This window comes from Eptesicus fuscus, chromosome 9 (genome assembly GCF_027574615.1).
Source record: "Eptesicus fuscus isolate TK198812 chromosome 9, DD_ASM_mEF_20220401, whole genome shotgun sequence".
Lineage (NCBI taxonomy): Eukaryota > Metazoa > Chordata > Mammalia > Chiroptera > Vespertilionidae > Eptesicus > Eptesicus fuscus.
The window spans coordinates 62,942,017-62,965,064 of NC_072481.1; the positions used below are offsets into that span (position 1 = coordinate 62,942,017).

The 23,048-nt window shown below is 42.0% G+C and overlaps 1 protein-coding gene across 1 annotated transcript; it reads right to left on the bottom strand.

The window, feature by feature from the left end:
- Nucleotides 1-934: 934 nt before the first annotated feature.
- Nucleotides 935-11,582, bottom strand: BCL10 (BCL10 immune signaling adaptor). The gene is made up of 3 exons (XM_008139484.3): nt 11,228-11,582; nt 4,963-5,251; nt 935-2,771 (listed from the first exon to the last, which is right to left on the bottom strand). The coding sequence occupies exons 1-3, from the start codon at nt 11,282-11,284 to the stop codon at nt 2,422-2,424; spliced, it is 696 nt and encodes a 231-aa protein (XP_008137706.1). The 5' UTR covers nt 11,285-11,582; the 3' UTR covers nt 935-2,421.
- Between the last annotated feature and the right edge of the window lie 11,466 nt (nt 11,583-23,048).

Below are 23,048 nucleotides of genomic sequence, written 5' to 3' on the forward strand. Positions count from 1 at the left end.
AGAATAGTGAATACATGACATTTTGCATGTCAAAACTTACAGAAGCGTACAACACAAAGAACCCTAATGTACACTATTAATTTTAGTTAATAATAATGTATCAAGATTGGTTCATCACTTCTAACAAATGTATCACACTAGAAATGCTAATATGGGAATCAGGAGAGGGAATATATCATATATATATGATACTTTCTGCTCAAGTTTTCTGTAAACCTTTAAAACTCCTTTAAAAAGTAGTCTATTTTTCAAAAAAGCAATTAAAAAGTGATCTCAAAAGTATTTTGTGTTGATAATATGGTATCTGTAAAAAGTAACCTTTTCACTGCTGTATTAATCAACCCAGTAACCAGTTTCATTGTATCATGTCATGCATTTAAACATTTGTTGGCAATGGCTTGTTTTCAGTGTTTAATGGGTGGGAAAATGACTTTATAGGATTCAGAAAGCCCAAAAACCGAAATTTGTTTAAAAAACAACTTAATTTTATTGTCAATATAGTTATTCAATAGTCTGAAAAAAACCCAGTGTTAAACTATAAATATAGGTACTCTAGCATATCTAAATTATGGTCTTTGATTATGAGTAAATTCTACTTAAATTAAAAAAATAACTGCATATCAAATTTTAATAAAAAGCCTGCCTCTGCTTTTAAAACAGATTTAAATGTAATGCCACTGTTTTCTTATGCTACACTGGACATGAAACATGTTTCTCCATAATCCTCAGAAAATGTTTACACTAAAAAAATCACCCAGTCTTTACAATTTTTTAAAACCAATATGCCAATCTTCTTCATGACTGATAAACTCAGTCTATCTGGAAATGCAACTCGAACCCATAACTTACAATGTTTTCTATAAAAATTAGTACATATAAAGTAACTTTTATATATTTACTTCCTATTGAAAAGTTTGAAACTTTCAAAACACAGTAAAATTTAAAAACTTTTATTGTTAATAGCATGTTTCCATCTCTGTTTTTTTGCAACTAATGGAAATATATTAGATGGAGATCAGAAAATAGAATTATAACTTAAATGAACACAATGAGGGCATAATTTATAAATGCACAAATTTAGTCAAACTTTGTTATATAACACAAAGAAAAATCTGCTTCAATTGTTCCAAATAGTATTAAAAACAGACAATCACATACACACATGGAAAAAAACACATTTTGTTCTAGTTATTTTAACTCGCACAGTGGTCCTCATTAAAAGAAAATGAAAAGTGCAGAAAAAGTATTTCTTAAAATTCTCATCAAATTACATGTAATAACAGGTTTTTGTAAAGATTTTTCTTTAGGAATGAAAATGTGAATATCTTAAAAAAGTAGCATGAATTATTAAGGTTAGTAGATGTATGTTGGCAAACTGAGATTTTAGGTGGCTCAAACTCTGATGTTCCTGTGCATCAGAAGGGGATTCTGTTGTCTGTAAGCCAAATTAAGTAGGAGATTTTTTTTTTGTTCACTAACAGTTTTTCCCATTAGTGATTGGCTTTATTATCAACTAGAGGCCCAGTGCATGAAATTCGTGCATGGGTGTGGTCCCTAGGCCTGGCTGGTGATCGAAGCGCGAGCATCTGGCGAGGAAGGGCAGGTCCCACCTGACCTCTGGGCCCTGGGCAGCACCTGGGGCCCCAGGCCTCAGTGCACACCCCGCTCTATCTGAGTCATCAGGCACCCGCCCAGCTCCCTCAGTGCCTGGGAGCCGGGCTGCGGCCCCACCCACACCGCTGCCGCTGTCTTCAGAATGATTGGGCCCCGCTCGCACCCGACTTGGCCTGGCGCTGCCTGCTCATCTGCTCCACCATCCCGCTGCAGTCCCGCTCTTGTCAGGGCCCATAGGGGCTGGAAGCGCTTCTACTGCTGCCCGCTGCCAGCGCCACGTCGCCAACGCCCGCCATGTTCTGCGCTGCCCCCTGGTGATCAGCGCACATCATAGCGAGTTGAACTCCCAGTCGAAGGGACAATTTGCATATTTGGCTTTTATTACATAGGAGGATTAGAAACAGCTTCATCCTGAAAATTTACTGCTAGATGGTTGGAAAGGACTATTAGACTGAAAATTTCTAGCACAAATGCACTGAGAAACATCATTCCCAGCCTGAGACTCTATTATCAAATAGAGAAATATTCCGTATTAAAATTGGTCTTAAAACATAAAAAATGTGAAAACAGCAAATACTTCAAAAATGAAAAACAAAAACGAAACCCACAAAATTCTGAAAGGTACATGATCAACATGATTTACTTTAGCTATCTAAAAGTATTCACAAAAGTCTATTTACAAAGTGTGCTTACATTGCATTTAAAAAGACATGTTTCAGGTGTTAATAAGTCATTATAGCAGTTTTTTAAAGATTCATATCCTTCCAAATATTAGTCATTATTAAAAAAAAAAAAGGCTGTAAACTGTCATTGCCTCGAAAGAGCACGTGATCTTAAGGGAAGAAACATCTCACTAGAGTTTCCACAAGTTCCTTCTTCTAGCTGCAACTCTGGGGGCAAAGGAGGAGCCCCAGGGTCCCCAGGCCTGGGAAGTGTAGTTGAAGAGAATGTAGGGTTTTCAGTTTTGCCTACTTCTAGGACGGGCAAATTCAGAGATGAATTAGTAGAAAAAAAGGGGGCTGTGCTGGATTCTCCTTCGGGATGGTACATAGTGGACACTCTCCTTTTTTCAGAGAAATAACTCTCATCGGAATTTGATCTAGAGAGGTTGTTTGTGGCTCCATCTGGAAAAGGCTCACAGTTGCTACATTTTAGTCCTACAATAAAATTATTCAGATGTTAGTAAAAAGTAACAAGAAAATTGAGTCCAATTTTAAAGATTATAAACTAGTTACCACACAAAATTTAAATAACTATTTATAAATTCTGTCATAATCCATTTCACATTTCATTTGCTTTTCTCAACAACTATGGAGTGTATCCAATTATTTACATTTTCTAGGTAAGGAAATAGTCTCAAGGAAGCTAAATAACATGCTATAAATTCACTTTGTATACTTATATCCTTAACCATTGGAAGAACTGGGAAAAATAAAGTAGCCCTTAAAAATTTTCATAAAATAAGAAATGGCTTTTAGCCCTGGCTGGTTTGGCTTGGTGGATAGAGCGTCGGCCTGCGGACTAAAGGGTCCCAGGTTCGATTCCGGTAAAGGGCACATGCCCGGGCTGTAGGCTCAATCCCCAGTAGGGGGCGTGCAGAAGGCAGCCGATCGATGATTTTCTCTCATCATTGATGTTTTCTCTCTCTCTCCCTTCCTCTTTGAAATAAAAAAATACATATATTAAAAAAGAAAGAAAGAAATGGCTTTCACAACTAATATTCTTTAACATACTGGCACAAAAAAACATTAATAAAAACAAAATTTAAACAGGGTATATCTAAAATTCTATGAGTTAATGAATCTTAATTACTGAGTCTTGAATCATAGGTGTTAGAAGTGGAAGGGATTTTAGAGGTCATCTGGGAGAGTCTATATATACATATACATACACACACACACATATATATATATATACGTGTGTGTGTGTATGTGTGTGTATATATATGTGTGTGTGTATATATATATGTGTGTGTGTGTGTGTGTGTGTGTGTGTGTGTATATTTATATATATATATATATATATATATTTTTATTTTTTTATTTTTTTTTTTTGAGTCTCTCACTATTAAAGATGGGCAAACAGGGGCCCAGAAACAGTGAAGTCATGCCCACGATTCCAGGACTACTTCATGGGAAAGAGAGAACTAGATCCCAGGTTTCCTCTTCACATTAAATAATGTCCTGGTTTTCAACCTAACAATTTACTTAAGTGATGGCAGTTGTTCTGATCAAAGAATTTTACCATATCGAAAAGGTATAGCCAACAATTAGCCTCAATATAGAAAGAATAAACACAAACACAATTTATTTTTCTGTTAGGCTTAGCAAAAATATTCAACCCATAACTATCTAGAGACACAGAACCTTCTGAGTTGACAAATGTTATGTAAAACCTGCAAAGTCTATAAAGCACATTTAATATCATTTTTTTCCCACTAGTCTTTCAACTTCACAATACAATCAGTATTTCTGTTCCATGCTATAGAAACTATTTTCTTAAATATGGCTCAGAAGGGGAAACTTCCATTGTGTTCCAGCATGCACTTACAGACAGTGAGCTCCTTAAGGGCAGAGCCCTAAATTACTCATTTCTGTATTCCCAGTGCCTAAAGCAGCTGGAGTAGAGCTACATCATATTCACATTTAACGTAACTGCTCTGGAAAGAGAGATGGAGAATGAGATGGGGTTTAGGGCGAGAGGGGGATTTAAATTGTACAGGCAATTCTACAGAGCATTCCAATCAGTGAGTGTGTGTGCTCTGGGGTTAGGGTGAAACAGGAGACATGGATTTGCTATTCCTTCATCCACCTCAGTTCTCATGCCTCTCTCATTTTGCCAGACTGAGTATAATTCTAGTGTTTAAAGTTATGTATGATTTATACAACATGATTCTTATAAACACAGCCAACTACTTCATCTTGTGATCAACTGGTAGGAGAAAAACCGAGTTGGACTTATTAAAATACTTTGCTTGTACAGTATTCTTTATGTTAATGTTAAGTGCATTTTCAGGAGTTATTTTTGACTAGATTAATCTGCCATTCTGCTGACTTTAGAAACAAACCCCTGTGTACACTGGGACTTTATTATAGTTACATTTTCTATAGATGATACTGTTAATTGAATATAAATACAGAACATTAAGTGATGTTCCACTTAAGTGATATTCCACTTTTCCAGTATAATGACATCCTACTATATATATGGTTAAAAATGCAAATGAATGTAATTCTGAAGCTTAAACTTTTCAATGCAAAATGATCATTTCTGGGGTTTTTGTTTTTCATTTTACTTTTAAAAGCATTGTTACATTTAAATGAACTCTTGGATATCTAAGATATTTACCTTTCAGATGTTCTAGTTTTATATTTCGAAGTTTTAGCACTTCATCTGTAATCTTCTGTATCAGGAAGTTCTGTGTTTTTTCTCGCCGAATAGATTCAACAAGGGTATCTAGTCCTTTGGGGTTTTCTTGTAAGTAGTCTAACAATTTTCCAGCCCTTTTTCTACTTGATGTTCGGCAAGAAATTTCTTCAGTGTCTTCTCTACTGAGTATTTTTTTTGCACGCAGATGATCAAAATGTCTCTCAGCTATGATTTTTTCACACAGATATACACGCAAATTTTCTAAAGCCTGAAAGACATAAAATGTGCTTCAATGTTATTTTTTTTTAACATCTAAGGAAATCACGTAGGAATCTTAACTGGTGAGAGAAAACATCCTGAAGTTGGAGGTTCAGGCTTACTAAAATGCATGCTATTAAGATGAAGGTCAAGTAGACAAAATCAAGTCCTAGTTGAGACATTCCTTACAGCTTCTGTCCTGCTCTGATCTCATTTTCACATCTATAAACCAAGACCAGGGCATTGTGAGGAGAGGCTATGGTAATCTAAAGGGTCTGGGCCCGTGGAAATAGAGAAGTCTGCTGAAGGCAACCTTTGGGGCTAAAGATGAGAGCAGAGGCTCCCATACATTTCAGTTACCATTTATCAAGGAATCCAGAATTAGTCAGGACCAGAGAGGGTAACTTGAGGTCTCACAGCTTATAACTTCCTCATGTTGGTTAATTTTCCATCTTCCTTGAGTAAAACCATTACAAAAAAAAACCTCACTAAACTAAAAGGACCCATAATGTGTCTATCTTTGGAGTCAGCTGGAAAGACTATAACTCAGTGAGTCAGTTAGTAGAAGGGAGGAAGAAAGATGTGGAGAAAAGGGGAGAGAGGAGAAACCTAACCTAAAGAATAGTGAATGCTGAAAGAAATTAAAGGAAATCACAGAAAACAGGTCTAGACCTGAGAAGCAGCTAAGGGGGCTTAATTAGCAGAAAAATGACATGGGTCCGAATAAACAGCACAATAGTCCAAAGCCAGTGATGTATTCTAGCTCCTCCATTTACTACATACGTGATCATGGGTAAGTAACTCCTCTGTGCCTCAGTTTCCTCATCTAAGTGTTATGAGGAATAAGTACATGTAAAGTTCGCAGAGAAGTTAATGATCAATAAACGTTACTGATGGTAACAATGATAACTAATTTGACTTACATTTATAATGATGATCAAAAAGCAATGGAAGATTTTAGAAATACCCTAGTATATGGTGGCAGAAAAGTATGCTAGGTGAAGGGATCCTATAGTTCTCAGTCCACTGAACCCCAACATTCATTTATTTATTCACACAACGAACATTCATATATCTAAATACCTAATATACCAAGTGCTGAGCATGCAAAGATCAAGACTTGAATCCTACATGCAAAGGGCATATGGTCTAGTTGGAGAGTACATATCACATGCAAGCCAATAATTAAAAGACAATGTGAAAGGACCCAGAAATTAAAAGACTGGGGAAGCACAGAGTAAGCAATTCACTCTACCTACAAAATCTGGGAAATTTACAGAGGCTACGCTTTTGCTAGAGGGAAGGTGCACAGTGGGAAAATACCAAAAATTCTGGGGTAGTTGGAACACAGGCTGCATGTGACAGGGTGGTGAGAAATGTAATTAGGAAGGAAAACTGGGGTTAAATCATGGAAGAATTTTTAAAAATATATGTTTTTATTGATTTTAGAGAGAGAGGAAGGGAGAAGGAGAGATAGAAACATTGATGCTTCAACATTCATTGGCTACCTCCAGCACGCCCCCTGCTGGGGATCGGGCCCACAACCCGGGCATGTGCCCTGACAGGGAATTGAACCAGTGACCTCTTGGTGCGTGAGTCAATAATCGACCAGGCAAAAGAATTTTTATAACATGTTGAGGAACACACATTTTCCTATAGCCAAGAGTCATCTAAGGTTTATAAATAAGAAACAATAAGAACATTTTTGCAGAGAACTGGGAGAAGCAAAAACTAGGGTCAGAGTAGGCCAATTAGAAGATTGCTGTAGTATATTACATAATATATGTTGAGTGCATAAATTTAAGTTGTGAAGATACAGACTAGATATAAAAGATGAACTCCTTGAAAAACCTTATCTGTTATTATTTCTACCACCTATATGCTGATGATTCCCATATTTGTGTATGTGATCAAGACTTTCTCCACTTAGACATTCCAAAGGAACTTCAAATTCAATGTCATAAACCAGATTTATCTATGTCTATTCTTTTCCGTTGATGTTCTCATTCATCCACCCACCCAATCATGCTATAAAACCTACAACTTGACTTTTTCTTCTCTCTTTCACTCACTTGCCACATTTGATCTTCCACCCTCCAAGACCTGCCACTCTACCCTTTATGTTTATCTAATTTGCTCCTTCACTTCATCTCTATTATTAGCATTACTCTAGTTCAGGTCCTTATATGTTGCATGGACTATTAACAACGGACACTTAGCTATACTTCCTACTTTTCTCCTCCCTCTCAAGTCTTCTTCACACACCTATCTGATCTTCCAATTTTTCAAAAGAAAATGGAAATCTGCAGTGTTACATAGAGTCTAATATTGAAATGTCACCAGTGAAGTTTTTAAAAATTTAAAACACTGTGTTCCACCCTTGACTTAAAAGGATCAATTTCCTCAACACCGGCAGAAGAATAGGTCTCAGACCAACCTCAGTTCAAATCTTGAGAACTGGGGCAAGTTACTTAACCTCTCTAAACTTCCTGTTCCCTATTGATAAAATAATAATACTTTAGAGGACTGTTAGGAGGACTAAATGAGACAGTGTATATAAAGACTTGACAGTCTGTGATAGAGTATGTGCACAATAAATAATAATTATTTGATAATGTCAGACAGGGCACTTCACAGTATGGATCCTACCTACCTCTCCAGTTTAATCTATCACCACCTCTATCAGTCCTGGTACTTTAGGTTGTACCTAAAACTGCTTGTTCGGAACTCTACATTTCTTTACATTGTTACCTTTATCTTGTTTTCTCTTCTCTATACCCCAAGTCGCTATTCATCCTTTAAGATCCAGAACAGTGGTCATCTCCTTCAGGAAGCTTTACCTAAACTCCCCAGAGTAAGTTAGGCATCCCTCTCCTCTGTCCTTGCAGTACCCTATGTATACATTTCACTTCTCTATATACCAAGACTCCACTTTTCATCTCCCAATTCATCCCGGCATTTCCATTCTGTCCCACCACTCTTCTCAAAGTCACCAATGACCTCCTTAATGCTAAATCTGATACTTTCCAATCATCTTACTTCTCAGCAACACGAACACAGTTGACCACTACTTCCTTGAAATACCTTTTTGTCTCATATGTTACCACACTCTCGTGGCTTTCTTCCCATCTCTGTGGCTATAACTTCTCACTTTTCAAAATTCTTCTATGATTTCTCTCTTCCCTTTTAGCTCTCAACTTTCTAGGTGAACACATTCAATCTCATACTTACATTTCCAGGTCAGATCTCTCTCTTCTGATCTCCAGACTTGTTGGTTAAGTTGCTGATTTGACATTTCCACTTACTAATCTGATTCCACTATCTTCCTCAACTCCTACATTCAATCCATTGCAAGGCCTATCATTTCTATTTCAAAAATGCACCTGGAATTCTCCTGCTCCATCCATTTCCACTGCCTTCAACCTGATCTAAATCACCATCATCTCTTAACTATATAAATTCTACAAGTCTCTTCATTGGTTTCCCTCTTTTCACTTTTGCTCTCCTCAGTCCATACAATAGGCAGAGGGATCTTTTAAAATATAACATTAGTTCTTCAAGAAGTCCCTACTGCACTTGTGGAAAAAAAATCCAAACACTTTACTACCATCTGTAAGACCCTTAATAATATGGCTCTAGCCCACTTTCCTAACTTTGCCTCAGGGAACCCTCTGCCTTTTTCCATTTTCCCCAAGTCATAAGATCTTTGCAAATTCTATTCTGCCTAGAATGTTCTTCCCTGAGTTCCGTCATATCCTTCAGGAACCACTTTAAATGTAACCTTCCCTGACCATCCTACCTCGAGGAGATGCCCCCTGTTATTGTCTCAACATCTGCCTGCCTCCTTAATACTAGTAGTACTTAACGTAATTTATAATTATACATTTATTTGTTTTCAACCCTAATGACCTACATGTTTGAAGGAGGCAAGAACCAGGTATGTTTTGTTAGACTCTGTGTATCCTGAACTTAGCAGAGTGCTAAGTGAATGGTGTTTTGGATGAATGTGTTTTATAACTTACAATTATCATTTTATGTCTATCTCCCTCCTCCTAAGAAATCAAGCTCTTTTCAAAGTAGGAATGTATCTTAGTTTTAAAAAATTGAACTGTTAGATTCAACTACAGTATCAGCCTCATAGCAGCATGTAATCCATATTAATAAAATGGAACTAAATTCAACCAAAAAGATGATGTAAACTAGATGGGGCAGAAGGGAAGGAGGAGTATAGGGAAGAAGTGGGAGTTTCCAGGAGGATGGATGGTTGTATACTATTCATCAAGGCAGAGAACACAGTAGGAACAACAAGCAGCTTTGGGGGAGGAAAGATAAAAAGTTCAATTTTAGACAAGGGGAGGAATCTGCAGGTTATAAAAGTGGGTTTCCAGCAGGTATTTGGAAATACGTGCCTCTAGTTGAGAGAAAAGGTCATAAACCATTTTAGGAAAATATCATGACAAAAATTATTTTAAAAATATGTGTATATACTTTTCTTTCATAGACCTCCTGGAACTCATCCATGATTCCCCAAGGTTATGAATTTCTCATATGGCTGTAAAGTGAAGTCATGGAAATGAATAATATCAATGAACTCATAGAAAAAAATAAGGCCTGGAAGCCACTCTTCACATCTGTGTTTGTGTACAGGTTTTATGTCCTTCCACTTGTAATATCCATTGCCTGTTTTATCAACTTCTTCCGGGTCCAAGAATGAAAATAATCTCCCTTAGAGACTGTTGTAAAGATTCAATGGGAACATTGTAAATTGTGTGAAACAACATCTGGAACATAGCAAAGCCTAGCTCTCTTGAGTTCATGGTTTTACTGGCACACATCTTGAATAAGACAGCACTCATTCATTATATATTAACTATCAATGTCCCAATCTTATCTCAACTAGAATGTAAAGCAGGGTCCGGTTATTTTTTGTGTCTGTCCAGGCTAAAGGATAGTACTTTCCACATAGTAAGTGTTCCGTAAATATCTGCTAAATGAAGACACTAAGGAAGAAGTCCAAGTTATGTCCCGTTTCCTCCTGCTAATGAATCCAACCATAATCGTGAGTACAATGTAATAAACTTTTCAGGAGAGAGAAAAGGAGATTTAAAGTAGATGAACATTTAAAAAGCGGTTGTCCTGTCCAGTTCACAAATACGATTTTGTAAGTTTTGTGCTGTTAAGCCAGAGCACACTTTACGTTGAGTTTCTGTGTTTAATATGAATTGATATAAACTATTTTAGTGGCAGGCCCTCATACAGGTCTCAATCGGCAAAACAACTAAAGGCACAGGAAAAAGGAGAAACAAGTCATATCTCAACAAAGTCATTGTTTACGCATCAATAGTACGGTTTTCTGCAGCATCCGAGCAGAACAAAACTTAACTACTAAATATTTTCAACGTTTGCCTGTAAATTTAATTCTCAGGCTACAGGTACTCATCCCCCCCCCCTCCCCTCAATTTAAATATGTGGGCGTTTGCTTACGAGGGGAATTCCAGGTCGTGCTTTCAGCTGTTGAGCTTCCCCCAGCCCCCTGTGCAAAAGAGTTTCACATATCTGCTCCACGGCTCGGGATCCTTTTATCTGGTCCAGCCTTTGCTCCAGGTGGAGCCAGCAGCCTGGAGAGTCTGACTCAGGAAGAGCGAGAGCCGTCGGTCCCTAACGCGGCTCCCAAGCGCAGGGGGGCGGAATCCCCAGGGGACAGGTGAGGAGTGGGCAAGGAGCAGACCGCGAAGAAACGCTCCGCTGCAGAAAGTTGCGGACACCCAAGCTCTGCTTTCAGCGATTTAAAACGTAGATTAACAGATGGCCGGGGGATCACTTCCATTAATGCTCCCGGCGGCCCGCTCCGCTCCTCCCACCCGCAGGCTCCTCCTCCGACCCCCGACTCCGACTCCGGGTTTCCGCTTTCCGCGCCCGCCGAGCGGCAGCCCGCCCCCGCCCGCCCCCAGCCCGCGGGGCGCCTGGGCGAGGCAGTGCTACTCACGTCCTTCTTCACTTCAGTCAGGTCCTCCTCGGTGAGGGACAGCGCGGTGGGCTCCATGGCGGAGGCTGGGGGATGGCGCTTCTTCCGGGTCCGGGAGCTCAGGCGGCGCGCCCCACCTACACTGGGGGCTCCGGCCTCGGGAGGAGGGGCGAGAAGCGGAGGCGGAGCGGGTCGGGAGGAAGAGCGCTGCCCCTTCGAAAACAGAAGGGCGCGGGGGTCGAGCCGTGGCGCTTCCGGCCTTGCCTCTAGGGTGACAGCGACGCAGACCGACGTGTCCGACGCCGTCCTTGGAACCCCGCTGCTTCCCTCTCCTGGAGGCTCCGGCGCAGGTGCCTTCCCTCGGGGAGGCGGGGCCGCGGGCAGAGCCCGCCCCCCCCTCTGCGGCAGCCAATTAGAGCCAGCCCGCGGGCCTATCCTGTCCCACCCCCCCTGCCGGGCCGGAGCCTTTCGGGAGTGGCTCCGCCCCCAGCCTTAGGTCATTTGCATGTGGCCGCGGGTAGGCCTCCCGGAAAGGAATCGTTTCCGTGGGTGGGAGCCGTCGCTGCGACGCCCGCCGGCGCTCCCCGCCTGCGCTGACGTCTCACGGGTGGAGTCTCTCGGCTCGCTCCTCGGCGCCCTTGGGTTACTCCCCCTTTCCCAGACCCTGCCCTACGATTTCCTGTGGCTGTGTTTGCCCACTCAAGTTTTTAAATGACATGATCACACGCCTAACTACAATGCTAAAAGAAATGTTTGAAAGGGCAAAAGCACCTACAATCCCACCGCTTTAACACACAGTTGAACGTTTCTATACTTTTGGGTTACTGTTTATTATACATAGATTTCCTTTTTCATCTGTGAAAAAGGGCTGCCTCAATAGGGCTGCCATGAGAATTAAATATAAATGTTAAAATGTCTTAGAGGTACTCGACGTACAGTGTGCACTCAATTTATATTTTGTTATCTGTATCACTCAAACATTGGTTATGAATATGTCTTGCGCATCTTATTCTGTAAGAGTTCTCCCATTTTATTGCAGGAGACGGGGGAACAGACGGCTATTCCCAGCCTGGTATTCTAATAGAGGTGTATACAAAGCAACATGGGTAATGCAGGTGAGAGCCCTGGGCCCAACCATTGTTTGGACAATATGCTAAATAAACTAGAGGGAATTAGAAGCTCCAAGGTTAGGTAAAAATGAGAAGAAAACTAAAGACAAACTCAGGAACCCCGATATTTAAGGGAAGAGAAAGCAAAAGAACCAGAAAAGAAAAATATTCCCAAAGCCACACCAATGTAGTTTTGATCACAACACAGGGATTCTGCTGTTAACATTAACATTATGTCATATGTCTTTTTCCACATTGATACACAGTATTTTTTCTGATTGCTTAATCTTCCATTGTCCTGGTATTACCCAATTTGCTTAACTATTTGTTCTTTCATTTCACAAATATCTATTGAATGTCAACTAAGTGCCAGACACTGTTCTAGGTACTTGAGGAAACCGCTTGTGAACAAAATAGGTACATTTCTCTTTCCTCTTGGAGTTTAAATTTTAGTATATGTATGTTTGGGGCAGGGCAGATAGACATTTGAAAAATGTTATGTAAATTACTTATTATGTTAGAAGATGATAGACACTAAGAGAAACTATAAACCAGGGAAGAAGGATGAGGCTTGATGGAGTGGTAAAACTTAAAATACAGTGGTTAGGGGGCGATGAGGACAAATATGTGATACCTTAATCAATAAAGTAATTAAAAAAAAACAAGAAAAAAAACAAGTAAAGGAATATAAAAATATGTAAATAATTAAGTAATCTCCCCCTTTACCCTCATAAGATAACCTAGTGTGTACTTTTTCCATTATTCTTACTCATTCAAATGTAAATCCAGATATAGAGATGTTTATAAAAAATGAGATTTTACTGTAAAAAATAAATAAATAAAATAAAATACAGTGGTTAATGAAGACCTCTCTGAAAAGGAGAAATTTGAGTTACCACTTGAAAGAAGTGAGGGAATGAGCCATGTGGACATATAGAGAAAGAGAACAGCCAATGAAAAGGATTGTGTGACTGGGAAGGATATGAGGTCCTTGTGTGCCATTGTACATTTACTCTGACATTGTTCTGAGTCATACGGGTTCACTCTGAGTCAGATGGGAAGCCGCTGGAGGGTTCTAAGCCCAGGAAAGGCATGATCCGATTTAAGATTTGAAAAGGAGTACTTTCACCCTGGCTTTGAAGGGAAGCAAGATGGAATAGGGAAGACCAGTTAGGGAGCTATTTCCATAACTCGGCCCCCAGGACGTGGTAGTTCAGAACAGGTTGGTAGTAGTAAGGGTGAAGAGAAGTGGGGAAGTGGGGAAATGATTCATTTCCTTTTACAAAGATTGCTGTGGCTGCTGAGTATAGAGTAGTCGACTGTAGGTGTAAGGGAGGAAACAGAGAGACCAGCTGGAGGCTACCACAGTGAGCCAGGCAAAGGGGATGGTGGTGTGACTAGGGTGAGAGCAGTGGTGAACAGTCCTCCATGGTTACCTTGTTAATCCCAGTTCTCCATTGTTATAAGACATTTGTCCCCCAATTTTTCACCTACATATTCCCCATCCTTTAAAAAAATACATACATACATACATACATATGTATATGTGTGTGTATACACACATACACACACACACACACACACACATATATATCTTTATTGATTTCAGAGAGAGGAAGGGAGAGAGAGATAGAAATATCAATGATGAGAGAGAATCACTGATCGGCTGCCTCCTGCACGCCCCCTACTGGGTGGGGATCGAGCCCACAACCCAGGCATGGGCCCTTGACTGGAATCGAACCTGGGACCCTTCAGTCTGCAGGCCAACGCTCTATCCACTAAGCCAAACCAGCTAGGGCTCCCCATCCTTTTTTTCTTTGATTACCACTTCCTTTTCATACACTCCCAAGAGCAGGAGTATTGACCCACAAAGAAATGATTATTTTTTGTCTTTTCATATATATTTCCATAGGTTCCCTTCAGAGAGTTGGCCCATGTGTGGAAATGAACTGTGTTTTGCTAGAACTAGACCAGCTCTGCTGATGGAGGAAGGGATTCAGAACCCATCCAAGTAAAGTGATTTGAACGATGCCAATTTGACAACACGCCATTTTGGTCCAGCCATTGTGATGTTGCTGTTCAATTGCAGCTCTATTTTCAATGAAACATTTCAAACACACTAAACTATAAAGAATAATATTCCAAACACCCTACACTCATTACCAAGATTTAACAAATACGGATATTGCACCACATTTGCTTCTGTTATGGCTTTTGACTACCAGATGTTAGTGCCAGACAGCCCTGGTTCTTGAGCCTTCTTTCGCAATGCTTCCCATACATCTGACTTCCCTGGTCGTTGACCACCATTTCATTTCTGACACCTCCAACCTTCTTCCATCTTTGATAGTCATTCTGTTATTCATTTATTCAACTAAAAAGTTGTGTCTGCTGTGTGTCCGAGATGGGAGTTATGGAATGAGGTGCAGCTGAGTAAGGAGCTTAGGCATTTTTAACAGCTGAAAGCTTAATAGTTTGTTTTTGAGCCCATGTCTCATTGTTCCCAAGTCAAATTGTGTTAATCAGCCACATCATGTACCTATCACAGAGCTAGTTCATGGCTGGCATTGTAGTTTCTGCTTTTTTCCTAGTGAACCATCTTCCTTCATAAGCAAACTCATTTCTGCTTCTTTGCTAAATCACAGAATCAGACTATAATGGAGGTTGGGCATATTTTCAAGAAAATAGCCTTGCCCATTCTCTATCTTACAATAATTCTACCTTCTCACATTCCTCTCCTTTCCCCCACCCCCCAACTTCTAGGTGTGTCATCTGTCTCCTAGTGTGAAATACAAGGCATCTGATGGAGATACTGTGAAGGACATAGCTTAGGTGCTGCAAACATAAGGCAGCATATCATAGTGATTAAGAATGAGGATGTTTGGCACCTGATAGATCGAGGCTGGTACAATAGTTTCCTGGGGATGCCGTAACAAATTACCACAAACTGGCGCGGCATGAACCAACAGAAAGTTATTCTCTAGCAGTTCTGGAGGCTGGAAGTCCAATATTGCCAGGGCCATGCTCCCTCCGAAGGCTCTAGGGAAGAATCTTCTTGTCTCTTCCTAGCTTCTGTGGGTTGCCAGCAACCCTTGGTATTCCTCGACTGTGGCAGCCTAGTTCCAACCTCGGCCTCCATCTTCACATGGCCTTCTTTCCTGGTTTCCTCCTGTATCTCTGCTTCCAAGGGCATTAGTTATTGGACTTAGGGGCCATGCTCTTACAGTATAACTTTATCTTAACCCGATTAAAGACACTATTTTCAAATAAGGTCACATTCTGAGGTCCAGTAGATATGCATTTTGGGAAAAGGCCGTTTAACTCAGTACAGTTGGATTCTAGACTTGCCAATTATTAACAGTAAGACCTAGGAACAACGAATAAGCTGTCAATGAAAATAGCAATTATAAGAGTGCAGAAGAAGGGAAGAGGGAACCATTTCTGACTGATAAGACAACATGGAGGAGTTGTGTTTAAACTGGACCAGAGGATTTTAATAGGTGGAACTTTAACTGCTATTTAAGGATTTATTGCAAAACTTCCTGCCAGATACCGGGTGCTGTATTGAGCAGTGACTGTGTGATAAATTTCCTGTAAATAGTTGGAGGAAAAAAGTGGCCAGATCTGAGACAGACACTCCTGGGTTTTAATGGCAAGTTGATATGTGGTGGAATTCAGACATTTCAGCTCAGGGACTTTGTGAAGACTCAAGATGATCCTGCCCCCAGGAGTGGCTCCCAGGAGGGTGTGGGGTGGTGAACGTTGACCTTAGCAAATGCTCTGAGGACATTTGCAAGTGCACCCTAAGACTAGGACATTGTTGGGGCTGATGAGGGACCCTGAAAGAAGGGATCATTCCCTCTCCCTTCCCTCTACAGGACTGTTTGGAGAATGGGGACAGGAATTTGGTATTAGATAGAATGAAGCTTGCATGTTTATGGGATAAGGTACTTTGAATATAATTGAGGGGAGGCAATATCCCATATACCAGGAGGGAAAACTTGAGGGAGGGGCTAGATCTCCCAGTCTTACAACTGCCTGGGAGGAAATAATCCCTAGCAATTCATTTCAAAGCCACTGAGAGCCAAGCACATTACATCTACTGCTGCAATGTAACCCCTATAACACTCCTTCCAAGTGGGCTTCATTCCTCACTTCACAGATGAGAAATCCGAGACTTAGAAAACACGGTTTACCAAAAGCCACTCCCCTACCAAGTAGCAGAATCGGGATTCCAACCCACCTGTGTCTGATGGCAAGGCCAGTGTTCTTCATTACTAGCAGTAGACTGAGCTAACTGCTTCAGGGAACAGTAACTCAGAGGAGTTAGGATTTTTGAACATTCCCTGGGGCAAAGCAAGAGGTATAATGCATTCAGGTCTGCTCTCTGTCCCTGAGGTAGGAAAAAGCAAAGCCAGAAAATGTATCATGGAACTTTCCAACTCCCTGAATGCGAAAGAGAACACCCCAAAATTGCAGGAAAGGAGCTCTCAGGCTCTTAATGGACCCTGACTTGCAGCTTTATAAGAGCATCCTGCCAAGAAGGGGGAGGCCAAGCGTGGACCCCCTGCTCCAGGCCTAGAGATGCAAATGATGGAGCAAGACTCCAAAAAAGTAGCATCAACATAACTAAGCAGAAGCCGAAGCTCAGGAACATAGTAACTCAGGACTTCTTAGCCTATAGTGAGGACTGTCCTCTGGTAACCAAACAGCTCCCCACGAGTTCAGAGGTCCTGGGTTCTGTCAGATGGCACCTCAGGGTATAGAAGGAACCTTGCAAGGAGGATGCCTGCTCTTACTGAAGGTCCATCAGGCATTGTGGACAATAGTAAGAGGTGGGACTGGAAACCAAGAATGGCTAAATAATACAGTTGCACAAGGAGGGAGGAGGTGGTACTCCCAAATACCAGCTTGTGCTCCACCAAAGGCGTAATTCTGGGAAGGCATGTCACAGGAGTAGCCCATGACTGCCCGTCGAGGAAGGGTGGGGACTGAGAGGCAGCACAGCTTCCTTCAAGATCAGTCATTTCTCTCCCCATGTTAGAATCAGTGGTTCTCAGTCTGGGCTCCGCTGATGTCCAAGTCCCACTGCAGACTAATTTTTAAAAATCCCTGGAAGCCTGAGCATTGGTAGGGTTGTTTTCTAACAGTTTTATTGAGATATAATTCACATACCATACATTCCACCTATTTAAAGTGTACAATTCAATGCTTTTTAGTATACTTACAGAATTGTGCCAATACCACCACAATCAATTTTAGAGTATTTCGTCACTGCTAAAAAAAAACATTGTACTGTTTAGCCTTCACCTTTACTCCTTCCATCCTTCCTATCCCTAGGTAAGCATTTATTCACTTTCTGTCTGTAAAGGCTTGCCAGTTCTGGACATCCTATAAAATAAAGGCCGTATACGCAAATTGACTTAACAGTGGAACGACTGGTGGAATAGACTGGTCGCTATGACGAGCACTGACCATCAGGGGGCAGATGCTCAGTGCAGGAACTGCCCCCAGCCCACACGCCCCAGGCCAGCCAAGGTGGGTGCCAGCGGGGACCCCCTGATCGCCCCGCTGGTCGCCCCACAGATCAGCCCTGATCACCAGCCAGGCCTAGGGAACCTACCCATGCACGAATTTTGTGCATCAGGCCTCTAGTTTAATATAAATGGAATGACATATGACCTTTTGTGCCTGACTTCTTTGACTAGCATGTTTCCAGGTTTCAGCAGGAATCAGTACTTTATTCCTTTTTATGGATGAATAATATTCCCCTGTATGGATATACTACATTTTATTTATACACTAGTGATCCGGTGCATGGATTTGTGCACATTGAAAGGAAATTAAGTAGAAATTGGCTGGCAGGGTGGGACTGGGTGAGATGGGCCAGACATGCCCTGGAGCCAACCTCCCACTGTCCCTCCCTGGCTGGCTGCACCTGGGGTGGCACTGCAGCTCGAAGGGTATCTGTGGAGTGAGCAGGGTCCCTCTGGCAGGGGCAGGTGGGGTTCTGCAGCCTGGTGGAATTGTGTGGCCCCACAAGGAAATGGGCTCCCTCCTCTCTGGTTCCAGGGTACATCACCTGAGAACCTCCACTGCCAAGTCACCGCAGCTCGGCAGCTCCTGCATTGAGCATCTGCCCTGGTGGTCAGTGCATGTCATACCTACCAGCCAGCTGGCTGGTTGGACAGTCGCTTAGCCTTTTATATATATAGACTCATAAACTGTTGAACATTTGGATTATTTCCACTTTTTAGCTACTAAGAATAATGCTGTTATTATGAACATTTGTGTATAAGTTATTGTTTGGATATATATTTTTATTTCTCCTAGGGATATATCTAGGAGTGGAATTGCTGGGTCACATAGTAACTCTATATTTAACCTTTTGAGGTGAAATGGTAGTTTTGAAAACTTCCCAGTTCATTCTACTGAGATCATTAGAATCACAGGGCTGAGAACTATTGACACCAACAAAATGGTAAAACACAGACGAACACACTCTGACAGTTTCAAAGGAGACATTTCATAACCCTTGGGGGGTCCTCATGGAACAGCGAGGTTGGTTCATAGATAGTTTTCCACCTGCACCCAAGATACCAGTAACTGCTGCCATCATGCAAGGAAATGTGCCTTATTGCCCTGCTCTTAATTCTATTTGATTCAACATGTATGCTAATGACTTTATGGGAAGAATATCTGGAGCTAGAATTAAAACAATTTTTTTTAACTGTGCAATTTTTTCTTCCAATGAAATCCTCCATGGAAGCTTAAAAAATAAAACAGATAAAGATGGAGCTGCTCTAGGGACCATTAAAAAGAGAGTGGAAGGCCCTGCCTGCTGGGCCCTTAGACACTTCCTCTCTCACCCACCTACCTACCCACCCACCCAGTCCCACCACTCTCAGCCCTTCCACACAGTACTCAGCCCTTGATAGAGCATTGTTTGAAAATCCATAATCCAGAAGGTACTTGTATAATTAGCTTGTGGATAACCTAAAACTGAGAACATAAAATACTTTTCATGACAGACTGAGGGTCAAGATGAACTCTAACAGGGATCAGTATAAGGCAAACCAAACCAAACCAAAACTGAACTTCTCTGGAGTGTTTTTTTTTTAAAATAAATCTTTATTGTTCATATTATTACAATTGTTCCTCTTTCCCCCCCCCATAGCTTCCCTCCATCCGGTTCCCACCCCACCCTCTGCCCTTACCCACCCCCCCGCCACTGTCCTCATCCATAGGTGTACGATTTTTGTCCAATCTCTTCCTACACCCCCACACCCCTTTACCCCCGAGAATTGTCAGTCCACTCCCTTTCTATGCCCCTGATTCTATTATATTCATCAGTTTATTCTGTTCATCAGATTTTTTTATTCACTTGATTTCTAGATTCACTTGTTGATAGATATGTATTTGTTGTTCATAATTTTTATCTTTACCTTTTTTCTTCTTCTTCCTCTTCTTAAAGAATACCTTTCAGCATTTCATATAATTCTGGTTTGGCAGTGATGAACTCCTTTAGCTTTTTCTTATCTGTGAAGCTCTTTATCTGCCCTTCAATTCTGAATGATAGCTATGCTGGGTAGAGTAATCTTGGTTGTAGGTTCTTGCTATTCATCACTTTGAATATTTCCTACCACTCCCGTCTGGCCTGCATAGTTTCTGTTGAGAAATCAGCTGACAATCGTATGGGTGCTCGCTTGTAGGTAACTAACTGTTTTTCTCTTGCTGCTTTTAATATTCTCTCTTTGTCTTTTGCTCTTGGCATTTTAATTATGATGTGTCTTGGTGTGGTCCTCTTTGGATTTCTTTTGTTTGGGGTTCTGTGCACTTCCTGTACTTGTAAGTCTATTTCTTTCACCAGGTGGGGGAAGTTTTCCGTCATTATTTCTTCGAATAGGTTTTCAGTGTGTTGCTCTCTCTCTTCTTCTGGCACCCCCATAATTTGGATGTTGGTACGCTTGAAGTTGTCCCAGAGGATTCTTACACTATCTTCATATTTTTGGATTCTTTTTTCTTTTAGCTTTTCCAGTTGAGTGATTTTTGCTTCATTGTATTTCAAATCTTTGACTTGATTCTTGCGATCCTCTAGTCTGCTGTTGGATCTCTGTATATTATTTTTTATTTCAGTCAGTGTAAGCTTAATTTCTAGTTGGTCCTTTTTCATATCCTCGAGGGTCTTGCTAAATTTATTGGCCTTTTCTAGAAAATTCTTGAAAAACCTTATAACCGTGGTTTTGAACTCTATATCCAGTCGTTTGCTTTCCTCCATTTCTTTCATTTGTGATCTGTTTCTTTGTCTCCACATTTTGGCTGCTTCCCTGAGTTGACAGAGTGGCTTTGTGTGCTAGGTGTCCTATAGGGGCCAGTGGTTCAGCCTCCCCAGTTACCTGAGATGGACACTCTTGGTGCACCCCTTTGTGGGCTGTGTGCACAGTGTTGTTGTAGTTAAGCCTTGATTGTTGTTGGTATCACTGGGGGGAATTGACCTCCAGGCCAACTGGCTGTGAGGATCAGCTGTGTCTACGATGGGAGAACTTCTGTGCTGGAGACACCCTTATGAGACAAGACTTGCTTCAGTGGGGCTTTGGTGCTCACTGAGTCTGCCCCCTGAGTGTGTCCTTTATGGATCTAAGGAGTTGTAATCTGGATGGTCCCACTCTGACCCCTGGGTACACTGGCTCTTGGATCTCCAAGAAGGTGCTAATTTAGCCTCTGCCTGAGGCCACCCAGCAGGAGCTATGGAGAGATCTGCAGATTCCTCTTCTTTGTTTGGGTTTTGGAGGTGCCCAGATGAAGCCCAGCTGTGAAGCAATGCAAGCTGCTTCGGGGCCTTGGGCCTTCTTTTGGATATTCTGGGTCTCTCTGACTCAGCTGCAGTTTGTTAGGTAAGTTTAGAATTCAAAGGACCAGGCCATTCATATGCAAAAGCCCCAGCGCTCAGCTTGGATGGGGCGGAGTCTCAGGGCAGAGCAAACAGCAATGGCTTCCTGTCAGCCCTGCTTTAAGAGGCCCCTGAGTCTCAGTGTCCTGTGGTAATCGCTGCAAGCACCTCTGAGAGAAAGCCGCCCTCGAGTTTCACCCACTGCCAGACAGTCCAGTTTCTCCCTGTATGAGTCTGGGTCCCCAGAGTCTCACCCGGAACTGGAGTTCAGAGCAGTTGGGAGCTTTTGTCCCCCTCCCGATTGAGAAAGCCAGCCACGTACTCAGTTGCCAGCCCTCTCTGCGCGCGCACCTCCGTACCTCTGCACTTTACTTCCGCAGTTCCTCTGAGTCTCAGTGTGCTTTTCTCTTCCCTTCTAGTTGTAGAATTTCCACTCAGCCAGCCTGCCTGTGGTTCTGGATGATGTCCATTTTGTCTTTTAGTTGTAGTTTTGAAATTGTTGTGTGAGGCAGCAGTTCAGGTGTTTACTTATGCCGCCATCTTGGTTTCTCCCGGAGTGGGTTTTATTGAGAATGAAAATATTTCCTTTCCTGCAAGGTATTCAAGCATACCCCAGACAACTTTTTCTACAAAGAAGTCATAGAAGGGGATTAAAAAAACACACGACGAGGTAGTTGGCCTAAGTGATTGTGATAGTGGCCACAATCTTAAGCCTTTGGAAAACCATGTTCATACTGCCAGAGCTCCTTGTATCTTGAGGGCCTCTGCCAGCCAGGGGGAGGGGTTTGGCCTGCAGGATAGGAAGTTGTTGTTTCTCTCCTTTATCTTTCTCCTGATTTTCCTCATCTAGCTCCACTGGGGTTTTGCCTTGAAAAGAGCTGGCATTGCTCACGGAGCATATCAGAGCTACCATTTTTATTGTTTAATTTTTAATCTATTATTATTTTGTTAGATTGTAACATTCGTAAGGCCAGCATTTTACCTGCTTTTCCAGTGGTGCTCCTAGAAGAGTGTCTCGCATATAGTAGGTGTTACGAAGGGAATGATTATGTCTCCTCAAAATCCTACCTAATAATAGACAAATATGCAAATTGACCGTACCTTCGCTATGCCCACGATTGGCCAGGAGGCGCAGGGGGGTGGGACTTGGGGTGGCCGGGGTGGCGGCCGATTGGGCCAGTGGGACGCTGAGCTCACCACGCCAGCGGTGACTCGAGCTCAGCTTCTGCGCCATGGCTGTGCTGTGGCACAGAAGGGGCCTCTGGGGCAGCGAGCTCACGTCCCGCCGCGGACCATCCAAAGCGGGGGAGCTGGGTGCCTGTCCGCTCAGGCACCAGGCCTTTCAGAAGCCTCCGCCATGCCAGAGGCTTCTGAAAGGCCTGGTGCACCAGCGATCAAAAGCAAAAGCGTGGGAGCTGGGTGCCTGTCCGCTCAGGCACCCAGCTCCCCCCTACACATGCATGATTCAATCATGCACTGGGCCTCTAGTTCATATGATAAAATCCTAACCCTCGATGTGATGGGATTAGGAGGTGGGGCCTTCTGGAGGTGATTAGGTCAAGAGGACAAAGCCCTCATGAATAGGATGGGTGCCCTTTTTCTACCATGTGAATTTATACAGTAGCCAGCAATCTACCACCTGGAGGAGGGCCCTCACCAGATCCTGACCAGGCTGGCACCCTGATCGTAGACTTATACAGCTTCTAGAACTGTGAGCAATAAAATTCTGTTGTTTATAAGCCACCTGTCTGGGTAATCCTATCTAATAAAAGAGTAATATGTAAATTGACCGTACCTCCACCACACCCACAAGCCACACCCACCAGCCAATCAGGAGCGAGTA

What these genes read in the sequence shown, in the direction of transcription:
- BCL10 (XM_008139484.3), bottom strand. Translation starts at nt 11,284, where the DNA reads ATGGAGCCCACCGCGCTGTCCCTCACCGAGGAGGACCTGACTGAAGTG. An exon ending in TGACTGAAGTGAAGAAGGAC is followed by an intron (nt 5,252 to 11,227) that starts GTGAGTAGCACT and finishes TATGTCTTTCAG; the next exon opens with GCTTTAGAAAATTTGCGTGT. An exon ending in AAAACTAGAACATCTGAAAG is followed by an intron (nt 2,772 to 4,962) that starts GTAAATATCTTA and finishes ATTTTATTGTAG; the next exon opens with GACTAAAATGTAGCAACTGT.